The sequence below is a fragment of the Erpetoichthys calabaricus genome, chromosome 4, assembly GCF_900747795.2.
Source record: "Erpetoichthys calabaricus chromosome 4, fErpCal1.3, whole genome shotgun sequence".
Lineage (NCBI taxonomy): Eukaryota > Metazoa > Chordata > Cladistia > Polypteriformes > Polypteridae > Erpetoichthys > Erpetoichthys calabaricus.
The window spans coordinates 53618973-53635008 of record NC_041397.2 but is presented as its reverse complement, the minus strand read 5'-3'; the positions used below and the strand labels follow the sequence as shown (position 1 = coordinate 53635008).

Below are 16036 nucleotides of genomic sequence, written 5' to 3'. Positions count from 1 at the left end.
TCTGCACTGATATCTAGAAGGTTGCCGGTTCAAATCCTGATACGGCCAGAAGAGATCCTATTCAGTTGGGCCCTTGAGCGAGACCCTCAACCTGAAAATTGCTTCCGGGGCACTGTACAATGGCCGACCCTGCACTTTGACCTCCAAAGGTCATGGCAAAATGACAATTTTCCCTTGGAATAATAAAGTATGTCAAAAAAAAAAAAAAAGATCGGTATACAGCATGATAAGGTGAATGATATGTTAAACCCCATGTTGAACAACAGGAAAAAATGGCTGCCTCCACAAATAACAAGGCTACTGATCTAGAAACAAAGGTTAATGCTAACAAATTTATGTCAGAGGTCTTCACTAAAATTCTGTGTGACACCCAAAAAAAACACAACAAAATTGAAAGAACTTGCCATTTACCTTGAAAACTTTCTCCTCTGACCTTTATAGTAAATTCTGAAACATTTCAAGGCAAAGAAAACATATTGCTCAGCACCAAAGGCAAGAACAATGGGATTTATACTTATCCTGATTCTGTCAAACAGTTTAAAAGAGAGCTGCAAATAAACGTTTTAAGACTTTTTAATTAGCACAAATCCAAAGTAGTAGTGTATATGATTACATCTTTGAATAACACGTGTAATATTCTTTGCCACAAATCCCCCCAGATGAAGGTGCTTGGAACTTTCACAGATCTAACCAAAGAAGCAGATATAATGAAGCAACATGAATTGATTTATGGTATCATCATTTCTCAGGATCAGATCCAGAAATGTTGATATCTTTAAGCAGTACAACTAAACAAGACAAACATAATGTTGAGAAAAATGTAAAATGAAAAAAGCAATTATGCACACAAGTAGGAGATGGGATGGAAGACTTGAGCCTTAATGCTGTTCTGAGCTCGCAACAAAATTTAAACAGCGCAGCATTAAGGATTCAAGACTAGGAAAGGCAAAATACAGAAAGACTAGACGGTTCAGAGGCACTGCAGTAGCAAGGGCTTTTCAAATGGCTACTAAATCAGAGCACCTTTTTATTTTTTAATTAATCATTCATATTTCAAGTTGTGATTTTAGTGAAACCAAGAAGGAATAAACTAATACATTTGTAAACTAGCTGTAATAATTGAGCTACATTAAATTTTTGTGTACCAAATACACAAAATCCTGCAGTGGGTTGGCGCCCTGCCTGGGGTTTGTTTCCTGCCTTGCACCCTATGTTGGCTGGGATTGGCTCCAGCAGACCCCCGTGACCCTGTAGTTAGGATATAGCGGGTTGGATGGATGGATGGATGGAATACACAAAATCTAAAATTATTGGGTAATAGGTAAACTGATTATATCTTTAATTTTTTGGAATGGTATTTCGGAGTTTGAAAGATCTGGGCCTACTTAAGTTTGTGACCTGTAGCTGTCTGTCAGAATTAAGAAGAAAACTCCAGGCAAAAAACACCTAGAATTACAGCAAGCTAGCAAGTTATCAACACATGATTTGAGGAACTGGTACTGTGTTCTCCAGTGTGTTTATTTTCAATAACTTTTATTGCTTGCTGCCACAGCTGTGATCTTTTTGCACGTTTCTTTACGGCTAGCTGGACAGTTTTTGGTTTAGTGTCCTATGCACCCCATAGAATAGTGTATAATATAGTGTATATAGTATCTATCTATCTATCTATCTATCTATCTATCTATCTATCTATCTATCTATCTATCTATCTATCTATCTATCTATCTATCTATCTATCTATCTATCTATCTATCTATCTATCTATCTATCTATCTATCTATTCTGATTCAGAAAACCCACCATGGAAATACTTACTGCAAATAGCCATCTGGTTTTAACATTAAACAGTATATGATTGTGCAGTTGTGCATTCACAGCTTCAAAGATTCACTGATCTGGAATATAGTGTCGCATTTTCAACTTATATGATGCACTTTTTCCTTGCCAGAAACCACTTAAGAAATGGAAAATCGCCACATTTGTCTGTGGAATGGTTATTTTAAAAAGGTCAAGGCCAGGCTTTTCTAGCTGTGGTACTTACAAGTTGGTCTCTGGCAGTATGGCTGAGTTTAAAATTATGCTACATATCTGCAGAACATGTACTGTATGTGTGTGAGGGCATAACTTGGTAGATGTAAGATAAGAAATCTACTAGTGGCATTACAAATCTGAATAATGATGCTTGCAACCTAGTGCCTCAAAACAGGGCTGTTTTGTGACCCTTCTTTGTACTCTCAGTATCTTAACCCCAAGAAATGAAAAAGCAGAAGAATGATGAATGAAAATGGGATGGATCAAAACTTGGTAAATACAAACTGAGACAAACCTTGCCACACTGTTTACAGCACATCCCGTTTAATGAGCAGCAAAGCAGCAGCAGTCCATTGAGAGGGGCCACATAAGAACAGGAAAAAGTGATAGTCTCATTAAGATCTATCCAGTACCTAAAATTATATTTATTTCAGCACATGAGCTGCTGTTTTCATTCTCTTTCTCAGTTTGCTTTTTAGAAGATACACCTGACCATACAAACCTCTCATCACTTCTCAAATCCCCAAAGCTATAAATGCAAAACAGTGAAAGCATATGATAGTTGTTGGCATGCCCACATGATGTCAATTTAGTCCCACATGATTCAGTCAATTTCAGTTTCTGTCATGACACAATAACTATGGTTGGTGTTTTGTTAGCATTCAAAAGGAGGCTTAGGGAACATTTATTTTACAGTGCTCAAAGCACTGCAGGAATGTGGAGCAGTCTTGCTTTGCTTGTTAGGTACAGAGTTATCTTAAATTATTTAGAGAAGTTGCTGTGTCACTAGATGTTTTTTCTCTATTAAATGGTACTTTGTTTTCACAGTTAAAACGTGGGCTGACAGATGTACAGTATAGTACTTAAAATGAATTATTATGTCTGCTGCTCTGAGTCTGGCCATGTCAGGAGTTTTAACTTTTCTTTCCTTGTTTAAAGCACAGTGTTCTGGAAAACTGTAGACACAAATGACAAAAGTTTCTTTTAGAATGAACGTGTCAGATGTCATTTTGGTAAACACTTTGTCACACTGGTAAACCTGTCAGACTTTCAACACATGTTTCAATTCATGATGGATTTAAGCAGTTAAGACCTCTACTACATGAAAAAGCAAAACTCTCTTTAACATTTAACTAAGAAGTAACTATGCAAAGTCAATGCACAGATGAAAAGACAGATGGACATTATGCATATAAGAAAGGACTTGTCAAATGATAAATCAAGAATGAAATTGTAAATCTTAGAAGTTTACTGTAATGGCAAAATGTGCACTTTCTCCCTTTTATTGATACCCTGCACTGGTAGTCTTCAATCCACTATACATACCTGAGGGTTTAAATGCAATTTTATTCTTTTTTCCTTTGACATTATGCCTGACAAAAGAATCTTTAAGGAGATCTGTAGCAGTTGCACGCTTGTTGGGGTCTGGCTCAAAGCAGCGCAAGATGAAGGACTTCGCCTCAGTTGAAAGGGATTCTGGAATTTCAGGGTGAATTTTAAACATTCCAACCTAGTAGTTTGGAGTGATAGAAATAAGGCTTTCAATCCAAAGCAAATGTTACTGTGAATAAATACCATATCCTATCTCTATACTTTACTAAAAACCAAAAATCTAAAACAAAACACACTGAAAGTATGACTTGCCAGGATGATTAATAAAATAAACCTAAAGGCTGACATGCTGTGCTAGTTAATTAATATGTACATGACACAAGTATAAATATGTACGTCTGTAAAAACAGTGTCATAAAGCTTTCATATTTTACTCTCTCTGAAAGATTCAAACAATACTGCTTACTTTGTAAAAATGCCCTATAAGATGTCAATTAGTCAAAGAAGAGTACCTGTACATGAATTCATTGGCCCTATACAACCTTACCTTAAACATGGCAGCTTGAGGTTCTCCCAGCTCATGAAATGGTGGCTTCCCAGTAGCCATTTCTATAATTGTACACCCTAGAGACCAGATGTCAGCTGGAGCACCATACCCTCGAGGGCCTTTATCAATAATCTCTGGTGCCATATATTGCAATGTTCCTAAAAAGAGAACAAGAGCATGAGGACAATTAAATGATGCAAAATGCTACATACACATTTGTCATACTAGGCATGCATACAAGCACGTGGGGGCCATACAAACTACGGAGTACGATTTTGAGTTGCTGCAATGAAATTTCATCACAATGGACTAGCCTGAGCCATCATTTTTTCACTTTGATTTTTGGGGTGTCTTTGAGTTCAGCCCTCTGTAGGTTGATAATTATAATTTCCATCAAATGATGTGGCATCCTTTCATTCCTAACACATTACCCAGTCCATATTCGTATAGATATCCAGCAGGATTTCTTTCCCCATTGAGATCTGATGTGTTTTCAAAGTGTTCCTTTAATTTTTTTTGAGCGATTTATATTTGTAATGTATGCAATTAATGAAAGTTGCTTTAGGTGTAGGTGTATGCAAATATAAAGTAAAATAACTGAAATATCTTAAATGCAGGCTCACCAAATGAATAACACAACATGATTTTCAAACTTTCTAAATTGGAATTTCAACTCAAATTATTCACAAAGTCATTCAAATTCATTTTGTATTTACTTAGAAATGGTACATTTTTGAGGAAATTAAATCTGCCTACACAATTTTCTAAATTCTTTACAAAAAAGTGGACAAATTAAGAATAAAGGCAGCAGAAAAACAGAAGGGTTAATCGCTCAATTAATTATAAATTTTCCACCAGCAATGCTTGTAATTATTTAACAAAATTAACAGTCTACATTAACACTTTCACTTTCTCTGTGGTGGTTTGACGTGGCGACAGGCTTATTTTCACAAATACCCCAAACACTCTTGTTGAAATAAAATAGTACAGTATATTTTAAAAGGATAATAGAAGATGGACATATGAGAGTATAAATAAATTATATACACACACTTACCAGCCACAACATTAAAACAACTGACAGGTGAAGTGAATAACATAGATTATCTTGTTACAATGGCACCTTGTCGAGGGGATGGATATATTAGAAAGCAAGTGAACATTCAGTTCTTGAAGATGTATTGAAAGTAGGAAAATTGGACAACTGTAAATATCTAAACAACTCTAACAACGGCTAAATTGTGATGGCTAGATGACTTGGTCAGTGCCTCCCCAAAATTGCAGGGCTTCTGGAATGTTGTCAGTATTCAGTGGTTAGAAGCTATCAGTGGTGGCTCACAGAAGGACAACTGGTGAACCAATCACATGGTTACTGGTGCCAAAGGCTCACTGGGACTGAAGGCTAGCCTTTCTGGTATAATCCCACTGAAGAGCTACTTTAGCACAAATTGCTGAAAAACTTAAGGCTAGCCATGAGAGAAACATCTCAGAATAAACAATGCATTGCAGGTTGCTGCGTGTGGAGCTACATAGCTGGTTAGACTGGTTACAGTGCCCATGCTAACCTCTGTCCACCGCCAAAAACTGTCTAGAATGGGCACATGAGTATCAGAACTGAATCATGAAGCAATGGAAGAAGGTGGCCTGGTCTGATGAATAACATTTTGGGAAGAAGGCAAGGTAGCAAAAACTGCAATTCTTTGGGCAATGTTCTACTGGTAAACCTTTGGTCCTGGCATTCATTTGGATGTTACTTTGACATATACCACCTGTTATGGTGTATAAAATCTACAAATTATCCATCCATCCATCCATTGTCTCCCGCTTATCCGAGGTCGGGTCGCGGGGGCAGCAGCTTGAGCAGAGATGCCCAGACTTCCCTTTCCCCGGCCACTTCTTCTAGCTCTTCCGGGAGAATCCCAAGGCGTTCCCAGGCCAGTCGAGAGACATAGTCCCTCCAGCGTGTCCTGGGTCTTCCCCGGGGCCTCCTCCCGGTTGGACGTGCCTGGAACACCTCACCAGGGAGGCGTCCAGGAGGCATCCTGATCAGATGCCCGAGCCACCTCATCTGACTCCTCTCGATGCGGAGGAGCAGCGGCTCTACTCTGAGCCCCTCCCGGATGACTGAGCTTCTCACCCTATCTTTAAGGGAAAGCCCAGACACCCTGCGGAGGAAACTCATTTCAGCCGCTTGTATTCGCGATCTCGTTCTTTCGGTCACTACCCATAGCTCATGACCATAGGTGAGGGTAGGAACATAGATTGACTGGTAAATTGAGAGCTTCGCCTTGCGGCTCAGCTCCTTTTTCACCACGACAGACCGATGCAACGTGGGTCCCCCTTCCCATGGGCTCACCACCTATGGGAGGGGCCAAGGAGGTCGGGTGCAGTGTGAGTTGGGTGGTGGCCGAAGGCGGGGACCTTGGCGGTCCGATCCTCGGCTACAGAAACTGGCTCTACAAATTATTCTCTACATTTTTGTTATTATATTTTGCTCAATCCCAACAAGATGAATTCAGATGTAGGAGGGATTATAATAAAAAGGCATATCCTCTTCCCTTACACCTCACTTTTATAACAGTTGTTCACAGCATAGTGCTAAAATGGTTTTACAGCCTGGGAAAGGAAGACTGAGCCGATGCCTCAGGATACTGATTACTTTATGTATGGACATCTGGGACAACAATTTGGTTTACAGTCTGGGAAAAGATAGATTAGAGAGTTTGAGCAAAATTCATCCATCATATTGACAGCCAGCCAATCAGGTGCATGGAACATTCATGTTTATGAAACCATGGCATGAAACTTTATAATAAATATGCCTCATTTGAAAGCAACGTCAGAAGAAGAAGAGAAACAGCGATGACGGAAGAGCGACATCAGAGAAGAAAACAAAGACACATGTGACCAGTTTTCATCCAATCGTCAGTTAACAGCATTTTCATGAACATCCATTGCTAAATCAAACAGTGCCCTGGGACATTCATCCTTGTGATCTCTACTTTTTTTCGTAAGCTTTTTCTAAAGACTATATATATATATCCAGACTTTTCTATCAGTCTTATTTTCTATTACTCTTTGGTCCAGTGGTATTATTATTATTCCTGTAATAATTACCATGCTGCTTTTAACTTTCTATGCTTTGTCTTAATGTCTATAGAGTGATTGAAGTAATAAGTTAGAGCACCTGGTGCAGCCGGAGATTTGCCATTACCTTTGTGCTGCGAGGTTTATTAGGCTTGAGAGTGAGAGCTCCACTCCATAGTAGGGAACAGTACATAAAGTAAGGTATTCTTGTCTGATAAATGGCCTATAGTCAAGAGTGCTGAGCCTTTGTATGTTTATGACTGTGTATTGGAACCTCCAACTCCTGCTACCTCCTCTTGCTATGCTTTCTGCTGATTGCTATGGCTGCTTACCTACGCTACCACACCTGCCTGTCCTACCGGTTCCACTCTGCTGTGCTGCTTCTCCACTGCTATTCAGATAAGTATTACTCAGCATCATGCTAAAATACTCTCATGACAAACTCCTTCTTATTAAACAGTTTGTCCAGAGCAAATGGTCTGACTGCAACATCCTAAAGGACGCCGGTATTTTGCAGCGCCCGAAATATATACATCGCGGGTCAGGTCGCCGCCACCGCCGGGCTGCGAATGAAAAGACCACCGGCAGCATTTGCTCAGGAATACGCCGTCCTTCTCATGACCCTGGAAATAGAATTGTCAGTGTGCCAAACTTGCATTATGTGGGAATAAACCCTGATTGCGGCTCTGTGCAGAAAGAAGCCTCATTATGTAATATTGCACTGTTTAACTCGAGGTCTCTTAATGGCAAAGCATTGGTGTTGTCAGAACTCATCACTGACACCAAACTTGATATTCTGTGTCTAACGGAGACTTGGCAAAAACCAAACGAATTTGCGTCTCTCACAGAGGCGACTCCAATTGGTTTCACTTTCCACTCAGAGCCTCGCAGCTCAAGACATGGCGGCGGGCTGGCAGTAATTATCAGAGAAGACTTAAACGTTAAAAGAATCCCAATTGACTGCCCATTGTCTTTTGAGTGCCTGGCTCTTAAACTAACAACGGAATCAGGTCCTGTCTCACTCATTGTTCTTTATCGTCCCCCAAAATACAATGCATCCTTCTTATCCGATCTGATTGAACTTTTGACCCACCTAAGCTCTTACTCTCAGAGAATTATCCTTCTTGGTGATTTCAACATCCATATTGACATCCCCACATCTAAACTGAGAAATGAATTCCTGTCCTTACTGGACTGTTTTGACTTGACACAACATGTTGATTTTCCAACCCATTGTGGCGGTCATATATTGGACCTGATCTGCACTTCTGGACTATCTGTTGCCAACATTTACAGCACTGATTTGGGACTCTCTGACCATAAAGCAGTATTTTTCACTGTCTCATTACCTCTCCCACCTCTTACCTGTAAACGACAAATTTCTTACAGAAACCTTAAAAATATCTGTCCCTCTATCCTTTCTGGATCCATTTCTGATCTTTTACTGTCTGCACCTATTCCATCAACACTAGATAGTTTTGTTGACCACTATAACTCAGCCCTTCACTCAGCATTAGATAAAACAGCTCCTTTAAAACATAAGGAGGTTTCCTTTAAACGCTCAGCTCCTTGGTATAACTCAGAATTGCGATCTATGAAAGCAGCTGGCCGACGCCTTGAGAGAATGTCACGTAAGACTGGCCTCACCGTGCACATCCAGGCTTTCTCTGACCACCAAAGAGCTTACAGAGAAGCACTAACTTCTGCCAAGAACACCCATTATGGCAGAATAATAGAAAGTAGCCATGATAACCCAAGGGTTTTGTTCTCTGTAGTTAATAAACTACTCGAACCCGCATCTGGTCCAACTACCTCTTCTACTGAAGTCTGTGAGGAATTCCTCCACTTTTTCCGTAACAAAATTAAAGATCTAAATAATTCAACCAACATAAATACATCATCTGTTTATATCTCTCCCTGTTTTCCCACTCCATCCAGCTCCTTCTCTAAGTTCTCACCAGTCACATCTGCGTTTGTTAATGACCTGCTTTATAAGATGAGGCCGACTACTTGTGTACTGGACCCCATCCCCACCACACTACTTAAATCCTGCCTTCATGCCATAATCCCGACTGTTACAACAATAATAAACTCATCCCTTGACACTGGCTCTGTGCCGCTCACTTTTAAAATTGCTTCTGTAACCCCAACGTTAAAAAAGTCTGGCCTTGATGCTGACAATCTTAACAATTTCCGGCCTATTTCCCACTTACCTTTCCTGTCAAAAGTTCTTGAGCGTGTTGTAGCTTCCCTAACCTCTAATAATTTGATGGAACCCTTTCAGTCTGGTTTCAGGGCGCGGCACAGCTGTGAAACTGCTCTGCTACGGGTAACCAATGATTTGCTTATGGCAGCAGACTCTGGACAAACCAGCATATTAATTCTGTTAGACCTCAGTGCAGCATTTGACACTGTCAGACATGACATCCTACTGTTCAGAATGGAGAACATGCTGGGTATCTCTGGCACTGCCCTCCAGTGGTTCAAGTCCTATCTGACTGATAGGCAAGAGTTTGTTAGTCTTGGCAACAGTAGATCCAGCTCAGCGCCAGTCACACAAGGAGTCCCTCAGGGCTCTGTCCTCGGTCCTCTGCTTTTCTGTATTTATATGCTTCCCCTTGGCCATATTATCCGTAGTTATGGATTGGGTTATCATTTTTATGCAGATGATACTCAGCTCTACTTCAATGTTAAAAGTGGAACTTCATCAGAGCTTTCTCAGCTCACAACCTGCCTTAGTGAAATTAAAACCTGGATGGAGCAGAACTCTTTAAAATTAAATTGCAATAAAACTGAACTCCTGCAAATTGGGACTAAAATGCAACTTAATAAAATGAGCTCCTTCCCAGTCCATCTTGGCAGTGATCTCATCAGACCTGCCTCTACTGTAAAAAATCTTGGTGTCATTTTTGACTCCTCCCTCACTTATTCCGCCCACATAAATCACATTAAGAAACTTTCTTACTTTCACCTCCGTAACATATCCCGTGTTCGCTCCTTCCTCTCCTTCTCTAATGCTGAGAAACTTGTCCATGCTTTTATCACATCCCGCATCGATTATTGTAATTCCCTACTGGCAGGTGCCCCTTCTAATCTTATATCACAGCTCCAGCTTATTCAAAACTCAGCTGCGAGAGTCCTTACTCGAGCCAGCAGCAGCGAGCACATCACACCCATCCTGCTCCGCCTTCACTGGCTCCCTGTGTCCTACAGAATCGAATATAAAATCCTACTAATAACCTACAAAGCTTTAAATAACCTCGCGCCAAACTACATCAGTGACCTTCTCCATCACTATGTGCCTGCCCGCCCACTAAGGTCCTCTGATTCTGGTAATCTTGTTGTGCCCGTCACTAATCTACACTCCATGGGTGACAGGGCCTTCAGCTGTATAGCGCCCAGACTCTGGAATGACCTACCAAAATTAATCAGGTCAGCTGACTCCATGAATTCTTTTAAAAAACAACTCAAAACTCATCTGTTCAGGAAGGCTTTTAGCTCTACTTGACTTTATTACCTTTCTCTCAGTTTACTTCTCTGTCAAGATGCTCATGTAACCTGTGTGTGTGTGCTAGACCATCAATTATGTTGTCTGTTTTTTTTTTTTTTTTTCTCAGAATTTACTGTCTTAATCTTCTTTGTTTATTTATCTGGTTTGTACAATGCTATATACTGTATATTCTGCCGTTCTTTATTTATTCTGTAAGTGCCTTGAGCATGGGAAAGGCGCTATATAAATAAAATGTATTATTATTATTATTATTATTATTAAATGTATTCTTGTAGACCAAAAGTAATATTTAGGTCTGAGATATCATTAAAACATCGTATCTTGTTCATGCCGATAATAAGTAAGTCTCTTGAAGTGCTGAGTGACAGGCTGTGTTATTCCTAAAGCACTTATGTGGTTTAAAGTGCCAAAGGTTAATCAGCGTGTGTGTGTCATTCATGGGGCACTGTTGTGGTTAGGGTCTGTGTGTATGCGTATAGCTATGTATGTGTGTGTTCATCTTAAAGTGCAACAGTAGACCAACCCGATAACGAACATGACGAATACACTTACCCTTGAAGAAAACAGGTAAAGGGTAAGTAGAGGGAAAGACTACGATAATACACCACCTACCTAAACATTGCAGAAGACTACCTGCGCCCCTTCATGGCAGTGGTATTACCTGACAGCAATGGCATCTTTCAGCAGAATAATGTGCCTTGCCACACTGTAAAAATTGTTCATGAATGGTCTGAGGAACAGAACAAAAGAGTTCAAGGTGCTGACTGGGCCTCCAAATTCCCTAGATCTCATCAGTGAGATGAGCCGGGAAATCAAGCCCCATCCATGGAAGCCCCTCCTCTCAACTTACAGCATTTAAATGATCTGTTGCTAACGACTTGGTGCCAGATACCACAGGACACCTTCAGAGGTCTTGTGAAGTCCACACCTCAATGGGTTAGAGCAGTTTTGGCAGCACGAGAGGTACCTATGCAATATTAGGCAGGTGGTGTTAATAAAAAAATAAAATAAAAAAAACTATCTTAAAACATAACATACAGAACGATACATAATATTGTAGTAATAATAATAATAATAATAAGTAATACAAATATGTTCATACAGTATTGTACTGTAAAAAATGTTAAAGAAACAGTTCTTAAAACTGTTTAGATAGAAAAAAAAGAAAAAGGATAATGATTAAAGGTTAACACTAATACTGTAAGTTAACATTATGATAACTTTATTAATTAGATGATGCACAAAATGATGGACTTGTTGGAGAGAATGGGACTGATGCTGTAGAGTCAGGGTTTGATTCTGCTGCTAGAGAGAAGGTGTTTACTACGTGAGTCAATTTCCTGAAGTACAGTAGGCATCAAGGGAGGTTTATACAGAGCTTTTCTTTTTCTCATAATAAATGACCTTATAGCCTTTCCATCTCAATAATTAAACCACTGTGTTGCTTTGTAATAATCACAGCTTTTATTGGGGCATGGCCTTTTACATGATTCATTATTCTTTCTTTGTCCAATTGTTCAGATCGTTGACCAGCTATAGTCTAATGCTTTACCAACTGCAGAAGGCGTTTCACCTCTGTTGGATCTCTTTATTATTTCCACCTTATTTTCCATGGCAATTATTTTTCTTTTCTTTGATGCACTGCCAGCACTTGCATTGGATTTATGCTTTGGCAGCATCATTCAAGAGTGATAGAAAAATGGGACTGTGATCAGACTTTATGAGTCACAATGTCATCGGCGCATTCAAAATCGATCATTAAGTTGCTTGGATAACTAAGCAATAGTTCATGCTTGAAATGGAAGAGCGGAAAACAAGCTTCCAAATGATTCGTCGGTGATGCCTATAATCTGAAATGAAGGCTAAAAATAAATAAGATTAACATATTACATTTTTTATAGAATGTTCTGTTGTAACTGATTACATTTTATCCACTGCCTCGTTATTTGTCCTAAAAACAAACAAAAAGCAATGAAAATACTGATCTGAATCAGCTGAACTAAATTTTTAATTAGCTCTATTTATAAGACAGATATCTTGACCAATCAGACCACATAATGTACTTCCTCAAAGTGGAAGTAGCTGCTATCAAATACGCGACCCGCTTCACTCATACGAAAAAGAACATTTGTTTGTAGGCAGAATTATCACATTTGTCAAGTTAGAATTTATTATAAGATGATTTATAGAATTGAGGCAGTCCGCTCATAACCATGGGTTGTCCGCATGGCGGACGTCCTTAACCCAGGGACCACTTGTATGTATGTATGTATATGTATACAAGACATAATAACAAACAGCACAAAACATAAAATTATAGAAGCTTAGCTAAAAGTTTTCTCTCCTATAAAAAAAACACATAACTTATGAAATCTATCTCTTGGCTTAGAAAGATCTTTTTCTCTCCAACAAAAAGGCACATAACTTATCAATTCTGATCTTTCCATTTATGTGGTTAAGAGGGATCCTTAGCTGATTATCAAGTGTCTATTGCCTGCAAGTGGCGTTGTTCTACTCACAGCTAGTCTCTGTGCTGGCTTAACTCCCTGTTTATGTGGGCACATGGGTTATGGGTTGCTGCTCTGTACTTTCTTACTAGATTTAAGAAGACTAATAACTCAGCTAGAACATATCCTTTGCAATGAATTTTACCTTTCAGTTATAATTATAGCAATACTTCAGTACATTAGCTGGCTTTGTCCTAACTACTAAGGTACAATTAATAGTTTTCTGGAGTCAAAGTGGGAGTATTTGTAGTTCTGGTGTAAGCGATGCTTTGTTACTTTCTTGGCTGGCTTTCTCCAGACATATAGAAAGATCTTCAGTGCCTTTTCTTTCTTTTGTTTTAGTAGCTTGTCTTCTTCTTCACCTTGATCACACCATATGGTTGAAGGAGGTAGTGCACTTTCTTTTTGAGGTTCAAACACACTGTGTCAGTCCTTTCGTTGCTAGCAAAGTTACACCTGCTGGGTCAGCTGATGTTCAGCCAGCTCGCATCGTCAGCAAGGTAAGCACAGGGCTTTAACATATATGGTGTTCCTCTGCTCAGGCACTTGCTATTTTAACAAAGTTCAGACTAATGGCAGCCCTCGTCCAACTCCTATTACAGATAGTCTTCCTTTTTTCCAGATCAGCACCGGTTACTCTTTGGAGTAGAAAGGTGCAATACATAACTTACGATACACTACATTGACGTGGAATAGAATTTACATATCAAAAGTTTGTTAACTGCATACTTTTCAGAGGATCACTTGGCAAAAACCATCTTAATGGTGTTCAAGCATACCCTGTGTTCCTGCGGCTTACAGTGGACCGGTAGGTCTGTATTACGATGGGCAGTTGAGTGAACACTGTCAAGGAAATGTGGCTGAAAAAAATGGGTTCGCTTGCAGTACTTCAAATACCAGCTGCAGCTAACGATCAGTAACTGAATAAACATTTTGAAACATGTATCAGTTGTTCTACCTCTATATAATGTAGGCAGTACATCTGTAAATTGCTGATTATGGTAATTTTAATTTTAAGGAAGACTGGGACAAAATAACACAAATGAAATGCTTCATCGCTTATTATTCTCAATGTCAAAACATCTTTTAAGTGTTGTGAGAAGGAATTGTGACATTACAAAGTGGTGAATGCTTTATCGTCCAAACTTTTTATAAAACGTTTTGCAGGCCTGAAATGCAGGAATGGATGTACTTTATATTAACAAATGAAATGAAGTTGACCTTACAAAACATGAAATATCATGTTTCATACTGTCTGCGATGAAATAAAAGTCATTTTTTATGTTTTATTTGCATTTTCTATTACTGTCCCAACCTTTTATTATTTGTGGTTGTGTGGTACGCCTCTGGTTGGTATAGGGACCACGGGAACAGAGCATGAAAGCTCAACCCTATAGGGGCCCGTGGTCACCACCAGGGGGCGCCCGGATGCCTAAAGAGCCCTGGATGTCAGCACTTTTCCACACCCGGAGATGCTGGCGGAAGGAATACCAGGGACACCTGGAGTGCTTCCGGGTGCTCAGCTGGTTCTTCCGCCACACCAGAAAGTGCCGGCGGAAGCTCATCAGGAGGCACCTGAAGCACGTCCAGGTAAACATAAAAGGGGCTGCCTCCCTCCATTTGATAGCTGAAGTCGAGTGGAAGAGAACAGAGCTTGGTGGAGAGGAGTGGAGGTGGTCAGAAGAGAGAGAGGCATTGAGAGAGGCCTGGACTAAGGGTGATTGGTGCTGGGGCACTGGGTTGTGCAGCATTGTAAATAGAAAATATGTATAATAAACCGTGTGTGGTGTTTAAACCTTTGGTGTTCACCTGTCTGTGTCCGGGCTGCTTACCACAATATATATATATATATATATATATATATATATATATATATATATATATATATATATATATATATATATATGCAGCTGGAGATCCACGAAGGGAGAAAAAACGAATCACGTATCATAAAATAGTTTTTTTTTTTTTTTATTCCTGAGCTTTCAACCCCTATCAGGGGTCTTCATCAGAGGATAATGCTTAGACTTACAAGAATCAAAGGCAATATATAGCAACACATTCAGTGGTGGAGGTGACTAAGTCAGTATGATCAAGGGGGGGGGGGTTGTATAGTTTAATTATTGTGTACATGTCCCTCTTAAGTTGGCATATGCTGGATTTATGTCCAAGTGTCTGTTGATGGCGTTTTCATCTAATAGCCAAGACTCAGCCAACTCTCTGGCACTTTTAGTACTGGCCTTAAATTTTACTTTTACGTTGTCCCAGTTGAATGTGTGTCCTGTCGATTTAGTATGTGTATATATCAAAGATAGTGTGTCCTTTCTTCTGACGGCGTTGCGATGTTCCTGTACACGTGTTGAGATTCTTTTTGACGTTTGTCCTATGTATACTGCAGAGCAAGAATTGCATGGAATACTATAAACTGCGTTTCGTGTTTCGGCTGTCGATTTCTTGTTTTTACCATTAAACAGGACCGTGCGCAGATTGTTCGTGGGTTTATGTGCTATTCTGATGCCCCACTTGGTCAGGGTGCGTGCATCTCATAAACGGAGCTGCGTGAAAACCCTATTCAAACGAGTCCACACTCATTGTAATACCAAGGAAACAAAAATTAATGAGAGACGCTATCTCTTCCACCTTTTCACCTCGAATGGATACTCAAAAACATTCATTAATCGGAGTCTACACAGCAGATGCCAAAGGAATCAGCATACAATCGACTTAAATCAGAACCCCCACCCCACCTGGCATTCACTCCCTTATCACCATAATGTGTCAGAAGGCACAGCACGCACCCTGACCAAGTGGGGCATCAGAATAGCACATAAACCCACGAACAATCTGCGCACGGTCCTGTTTAATGCTAAAAACAAGAAATCGACAGCCGAAACACGAAACGCAGTTTATAGTATTCCATGCAATTCTTGCTCAGTGGTATACATAGGACAAACGTCAAAAAGAATCTCAACACGTGTACAGGAACATCGCAACGCCGTCAGAAGAAAGGACGCACTATCT

At 39.8% G+C, this 16036-nt stretch overlaps 1 protein-coding gene across 6 annotated transcripts in view; it reads right to left on the bottom strand.

The window, feature by feature from the left end:
- The window catches only part of map3k15 (mitogen-activated protein kinase kinase kinase 15), a 219346-nt gene that overhangs the window by 38665 nt on the left and 164645 nt on the right, over positions 1-16036 (bottom strand). For 4 of the 6 annotated variants that reach the window (XM_051926897.1, XM_051926900.1, XM_051926901.1 and 1 more), the window contains 2 exons: positions 3911-4068; positions 3349-3541 (listed from right to left, as the gene is read on the bottom strand). In XM_051926897.1, coding sequence (XP_051782857.1) covers positions 3349-3541; positions 3911-4068 — 351 coding nt within the window. The remainder of the gene's footprint in view (positions 1-3348; positions 3542-3910; positions 4069-16036) is intronic. The other 2 variants (XM_051926899.1, XM_028799467.2) reach the window with 1 other exon arrangement.